This window comes from Melopsittacus undulatus, chromosome 12 (genome assembly GCF_012275295.1).
Source record: "Melopsittacus undulatus isolate bMelUnd1 chromosome 12, bMelUnd1.mat.Z, whole genome shotgun sequence".
NCBI classification, from domain to species: Eukaryota; Metazoa; Chordata; class Aves; order Psittaciformes; family Psittaculidae; genus Melopsittacus; species Melopsittacus undulatus.
In genome coordinates, this window is record NC_047538.1 from 12,090,790 (window position 1) to 12,097,436 (window position 6,647).

The 6,647-nt window shown below is 51.1% G+C and overlaps 1 protein-coding gene across 2 annotated transcripts; it reads left to right on the forward strand.

Annotated features, from left to right (window-relative positions):
* The first annotated feature begins 1,282 nt into the window (after nt 1-1,282).
* On the forward strand, nt 1,283-4,614 carry LOC101879869 (dynein light chain 1, cytoplasmic). 2 transcript variants are annotated; one of them, XM_031047880.2, is made up of 3 exons: nt 1,283-1,420; nt 2,052-2,194; nt 3,990-4,614. In XM_031047880.2, the coding sequence occupies exons 2-3, from the start codon at nt 2,063-2,065 to the stop codon at nt 4,125-4,127; spliced, it is 270 nt and encodes an 89-aa protein (XP_030903740.1). In that variant the 5' UTR covers nt 1,283-1,420; nt 2,052-2,062; the 3' UTR covers nt 4,128-4,614. The 2 variants fall into 2 exon arrangements, with proteins under 2 accessions (XP_030903740.1, XP_005147869.1); XM_005147812.4 differs by having other exon boundaries at nt 1,305-1,420; nt 2,057-2,194.
* The last annotated feature ends 2,033 nt before the right edge of the window (nt 4,615-6,647 follow it).

The following is a 6,647-nucleotide window of genomic DNA, read 5'->3' on the forward strand; positions in this document are numbered from 1 at the left end:
CCTCAGCGGCTCCGGCGCGGGGCGCGGCCTCGGCCGGGCCGGGGGCCGGCGGCTGCATCGGTACCCGGCGCTAGGGACGGGGCTGGGGTGCTCCGCACCTGCACGGGGTGTTTGTACCGAGGCTGTGCCGGCCCCGGTGGGGGCTGTGGGTTCTCCACAGCCGGAGCAGACGCGGGACCCGGCCTCAAACACCCCGGTGCTACCAACTGGTTATGTGCTGGCAGAATGTACCTGACAGGGTTAAAAAGCAACCCTACCACAAAAAATAAACAAACCCAAACCTAAGGCACTTCATACACCGGATTTGAGTAATTTTGCACGTATTTTTGTCCTAATCTCTTTAGATTTTTAGTTCTGCGTTTTCCTGGCTCAAAGTCACACCTCATGGAGAGGGTTGGCCTGTGGGACCCCATGAGGGGGAGGAGTTGCCTCTGATTCCTAGTAGGGACATCAGTACAAACGAGAGGCCTTTTCTGCCCTTTTTTTTTCCTCGAAAAAAAGCTGCCCCGCTTATCACATTATTTGAATCACCCAGGGATTAGCTCAGCTTTGTAGACACAAAGGAGTCCTGTAACCCTGCCTCATAACAGGGTAAGTGAAACCTGAGCCTGCACTCCCCGACGAGGAGCAATCTCCCCTGCCAGGATGTGGGGACAGTAGCGCCATCACCAGGTCCTACCACGATTTTCACATGGTTTTTATGCGGAATTGAGCAAACAGTGAAATCCTGATTTTGCTTTGCCCTGTATTTTTTGCAGTTAGATGCCTCGCAAAGCATCACATGTTTTTGGGGGGCTGTTTTGTTTGGGATTCTTTTGTCTGCCTCAGCTTTAGGGAGACATGATCTTTGCCTACCAGAGAGGTGACCAGGAGAGCCTCTCTCATGTTGCAGTCACAAACTGCTGCAGACCCGTGCAAGCAGCCACGTTCAGGCAGCTCAGCCACGAGGACAGAAAGGGGAAGGCCCCGCCGAGGTCGCGCACCGCCTGAATGCAACTGTCCCAGGCACACCGGCCAGCAGCCCGCTGCGGCCGCACCGTGCCCCGCGTTCCCCCGAGGCCTGGCTGTGGAGCCACCCTAGGCCGCACCCCCGCCCAACCCAGGGCTCGGCCTCCATCTCTGCGGCCACCCGTCGCTATGGGAACAGGTGCAGGCGCAAAGCATGCCGGTCTGAAACAAACTGCTGCGGTAAAATGCTACGAGAGCACCAGATATTGGCCAATGAGCGCTCGGGGGGGTGGTAGCAATGACCAATGGCTGTCTCCCCTTAAGGAGGGGGTGTGGCTAGGGGTGCTTGTAGGCGACGGCGTTGCGCGCGGGTCGGTTAAACCGAGGCGGTGGTGGAGGGAGGTGTTCGCTGTTCTTGTGCGTTCTGCTTGCTCCCATCAACTGGGGCTGGTCCTACGGCAGCAGCCAAGAGGTGAGGAGAGTGGGGAGGGCCTGAATGCTGGCGTGGGGCAGCTACTGAAACGCGTCGGGTCTTATCCGGCCTCTGGGAAGGCTGGCTCTGAGCAGCTGGTGCTCGGGCACCCCCGCGACCCTTCGGTGCCCGGGCCTTTCCTGAGGGAGTACTTCACTCTTTCTCGCATCCGCGGGAGCTCCAGGCTGGAGGCTTTCTTGGAGCTGTTCGGGGCTTTCGCCCTTGGTGGGGAGCCCTGGGATCTGTTTGGCTTTCTCGGCAGGGAAAGGCCGTCAGGGTTGGGCGCTGGAGTGGCTGCGCCCTCTCCCGGGGCTGCTGGCTTGCGCCGGGCCGCGGCCGGGCGGCACCGAGGGCCTGCGGAGGGCTGGGCAGGCTGAGGGCATTGAAACCACCCCGACGGTGTCTGTGGGGCTCACAGTTGGAGAGCGGCTACTCTTGAAACTTCTGTTCCTCTGGCCCCGAGCACAGGCTGCACCTGTACCACAGCCGCAGAAATGCTGCGCAGCCACGGCTGGGGCACTGCACGGGCTCCGAAACCTCTCTGGGAACATTGGTACCTGTGTGGCAGTTTAGTAGGTGATCCTGGCAGGTAGAGCCCCTGTGACTCTGAATTCTCTTCTTCTTTGCTCAGTATAGGCAATCATGAGTGATCGAAAGGCTGTGATCAAGAATGCAGACATGTCAGAAGAGATGCAGCAAGATGCTGTGGAGTGTGCTACACAGGCACTGGAGAAGTACAACATCGAGAAGGACATTGCTGCTCACATAAAGAAGGTAGATGTTTGCTTGTGTTGTCCTCGTGAAATATCTATGCACATGAAAGATCAAGCAGGCAGAATGCTGCTAGGCAAGTAGCTCTAGAGAAACAAGTTCTCGAGACACCAGATAATCAAGTTGGACTTTCTGTAGGCTGCTGTCCTCATGTTCCTTTCCCCACCCTTTACATGGACTTTTCCAGGTTCTGCTTTTCTGTCCCAGTGCCTTCTACTTCAGCCTTTTCTGCCACTGTCCTGTTGCCCAAGGTGAACAGAGAGCGGCTGCTGACTGTCCCGGTGGCTGATGAGCTGGTACAAAACACAGGGGCTCTATTGAGTTCTCGTATGGTTTTCCTTTGAGAGTAAACCTGTTTTACATTGTTCTTGGTTTCAGTTTTATTGAACTTAATCGTAAGGATCTGTTTGCATTTCTGTCCAGCTAGGTCAAGAATTGCAGAGTGAAGTAGTTCTTTGCAAGTCTACTGTAATCACAGCTTTCCTTATGTAGTGACATAAGCAAAAAAGGAAGGGGCAAAAATACCACCACAAAAAATACCGCTGGTGGCACTGATTATCTGTTGTTTGCAATGTCTGTGTCATTCTTTATGTAGGATTAACAATACTGAACATGGGAAAGATCTGGTTGTGATAATTTCCTGCTTCATCAACTCCAGAGAATGGAGAAACCAAAGAATGTCGATAGAAGTTAAACTGATCTGAGTGGAATTGCTGTTTAACTGTTAAGGATTATTGGGCTGCAGCTGTCTGGAGTTAACTGCTTAGCATTAGTTTATACATTTGCTGAAGGCTTAGGCTGCAAGCTGTGAATTTTCACCCAGACATGTTAAACTTTGACCTTGTTCCATGAAAGAGGGGCTCAAGAGCCAGTTCAGGCTGCATGATAAGGAAGCTACTACTGCCATCAGAAACCACAACCTCAGAGATAACATGAGAAATGTATAGCCCAGGGACAATGAAGAGGTCCAGTGAAGAGCAAGACTCCAGACCCTAACATTATTATTGGTCTCAACTGATATGTGAGGGGTGGGGAATGCCAACTGTGAGCGTATAATTGCCCAGAAATTGAACTGGGGTCATTCTCTGGAGGTACCCAGCTTGAGTTGTTTCTATTGCAGTACCACTGAAATTACCTCATTGGACTTAAAGCCTGAGGCTCTGCTTCAGGATATGTAGGGCAGACAAGCTTCTTGAACATAAAAAGTATTTTCAGTAAGCAGAATGATTCTTTCCACTAGAGAATACTTGTTTGCTATGCTCACAGTTGAGGAAGGTATATTTTATTTCCCAAATGCAGGAATTATCTATGACAGTGGGAAAGAGAGTTTAGTCTAATTTTTCAGGTATTCTTTGTAACAACTGCTGTGACTTCGCAAAGGATTTGACAGGAGTAAACCACACATTCTCAGATTTGTTGATTGTATCTGTGTTACAGAGCATGTGGCAGAATTTTCCACCACATCCCTTTGGCAGATGAACAATGAAGTCTAAATTACGGCTTAATCTCTGTGGGTATAAACTACAGTGCTGAAGCTTTTACTCAAGGGCTCTAGTTTCAGATCCTGCTGTGAATTGTAGGGAGAGGAAGACTACTTTCCTTGCACAGAAATAATGTTTTAAACTTACTGCTGCTCAGATGGGAAGCATTGTATCTCTTTTGTTTTTGTCTGACTAAGCAGTAAGATGTAAATAAGATTCTCTTAAGCACCAGGATTATCTGCTCTTCCCCTAATTGCCTTGCTTAGAGTGAATACCAGTTTAGAAGAGTTCTTAATTTCTAGTGATCTATTCTGCAGGAGTTTGACAAGAAATACAATCCCACCTGGCACTGCATCGTGGGGAGGAACTTCGGCAGCTACGTGACTCACGAGACCAAGCACTTCATCTACTTCTACCTCGGCCAAGTGGCTATTCTTCTGTTCAAGTCTGGCTAGACCCATGGACTGTTACTGAACCTTGCATCTGGTTACAGGACTGTGCTGATTCCTCTGACTAGTTACTGCAGCCTTCTGAGGATGCAGACCTTGATCTTCAAGGGCAAAGGCAGGGATTATGCTATAGCAGATGATATTACATTGTGGATATAAAAAAGGAAAAATACCAAAAAAAGGTCTTCCATGTTTGGGTTTTTTTTTTTTTTAAATATTATTTTTGTTCCCAAAGCCTGCTTCTTTGCTAGTAGAGCTGTTGGAGCAGCTTTGCCTTGGAGAGTTTTCTAGCAGTCTACAGTATTGCCCAGTTACCACTTGTGCTATGTAAGTACAATGTTTAGTTCTTCCTGTTACAGTCCTCTTCCGAGGTGGTTTTTGGCGGTTTCCCCTCCTGTGTGGCTGGATGTGCTGCCCCAAGGCCTGGGCTGTTTTTGCTGGTGCCTCAGACAAGTGCTTTGGAAAATAAAAGACTAGATCCACCTGGCCCCCACGCTGTTGTTTCTGGCTGCTTTGGGCAGGGGGGTGGCTTGGTCTGGGCCTTGCTGCCGGTCCCTCAGCCCCGTACGGGGCTGACAAGGGGGGCACTGCAGGAGGCGGGGGAGCTGCGTTCGGGGCCGGGGGCTCGCAGGCCGCGGCTGCAAGAGGGCACTTTGCGTCCCGGCGCCTCCATTTCCCGTCGTGCTCCGCGGCGGCCGAGGACTACACTTCCCGTCGTGCCTGCGGGCCCGCCCGGGATCGGCTCCATCCGGATCCCCGCCACTGCTGAGGGAGAGTTGACGCCGTTACGGGGATGCCCGCCATGGACAGGAGCCTCCCCTGCAGCTCCGATGCGCCCGGTGGCGAAGGGCAGGAGTCGCGATCCCCCTCGACCGGGCCCACTGCGGGGCAAGGCGAGCCCGAAGGCGGTATGAGCTGGGCTCTGCTGTGGGCCGGCCCGGCGGGGGTACTCTGAGGGAACCGCGGCACATGCGGGTCCATTAAACCGTCGTTGAGGGGCTCCGGGCCCCTGGTGCGGGCCGCCGGCCTCCGTTCACTTTCCTCGTCAGGGAAAGGCGCTGGAGCAGCTGCGCCCCCTCCAGTGGCTCCCGGCTGGAGAGCGGGTGCGCCAAGTGAGAGGGTTTAAACCCCCGTTCATGTGGCCCGGAGCACGGGCTGCGCCTGTGCCACAGCCGCAGAAATGGCAGCAAACCTGTTGCTAGCGATGACAGGAATGATGTGCAGAGCTACTTGGCAGGTAGGTACGGCAGCAGCTCTGAACGCTTTACTTTGTTTATTACAGGTACCTATGGGTGATCAGACAGCTGTGGTAAGGGATACAGGAATATCAGAAGAGATGCAGCAAGGTGCTGTGGAGTGTGCCGTTCGGTCTCTAGGAATGCAGTGCTTTACTGTAACAATGCAGCTCATATAATGAGAAGAAGTATTTGCTGCTAAAGCCCTCCTCCTGAATGCTATATGGACTTCAAAAATCAAGTAAGATGTTGGTGAGTAAGTAGTTCTAGGATAGTAAGTTCTGTGGCCACTAGATGATCCGTTCAGATTTCAGCTGCAGACTGGTGTCTTCATGTTTCTGTCAACCTTATATGCACTTTTCCAGTTCTTCTCTTTCACACTTCCTTCTATTTAACTCCTTTCCTCTGCTCCCAAAGGCAGCATTTGGGTAGTAGTGCTCATTTCCTGGTGGTGTCTCCTGCAGGAATTTCTTAGGAAATACAGTCCTACCTGGCAGCTGTGTGAAGGGACGTTTGCAGCTGTGACACAACAGACCAGTTGCCCTATCCCTTTCTGACTGGGTCCTGTTACTGGTCTGCTCCTTGAGGGTGCTCAGAGCCATGAACTGGCTCTCAAACTCCCACCTCAGTTAATCAGTTGTGTGCTAACAGTACAAAGCCTCGTGCCTTCAGCCTTCCCCAGGAAGCACATTTTGGCCACTAAGCGCAATGGGATGGATTCTGCTGCCATGATTGATGTTTTTATTGTAGTTAAAAGGAAGAATAGAAAGCAGAAAAAAGTCAAACCTGAACTTCTTTGTATTTATTTTCTTTCCACAGCCAACTTGTTTGCTAATAAAAGTTTTGTGTCCTGCCTTTGGAAGTTTTATGGCCATCTGCCCTCCTTTTGTCGCACTGGTTGTGCTGTTTTCATCTTTCCCTGCAGATGTGGATGTTTGAGTTTGTTAGAAAGCATGTTTTCTCAAATGCAAAATTTCTAAGCACTGTGATAACAATCCTCATGATTTGGTCAGTAATTCTAAGAGTAATAGACCTAATTAGGGAACAGACAGGAGGTAAAGTAAGGCATTTTGTGGGACTTCTCCTAAAATATGAGCTCTGCCATTTCACACTGCACCCTGACTTGGTATAAAAACACTGCAACTCCTCTCCCAGTGAACTTGAGGCCCTCATCCCTAAAATAAGGGGAAAGGGATCAGCAGGGGTGCCCAAGACTTATTTAAAGGGTTAACTGAAATGCGGGTAGAATTTGTTGCCCTGTGTTTTTTCCCCTTTTCTTTTGCTTTGAAGT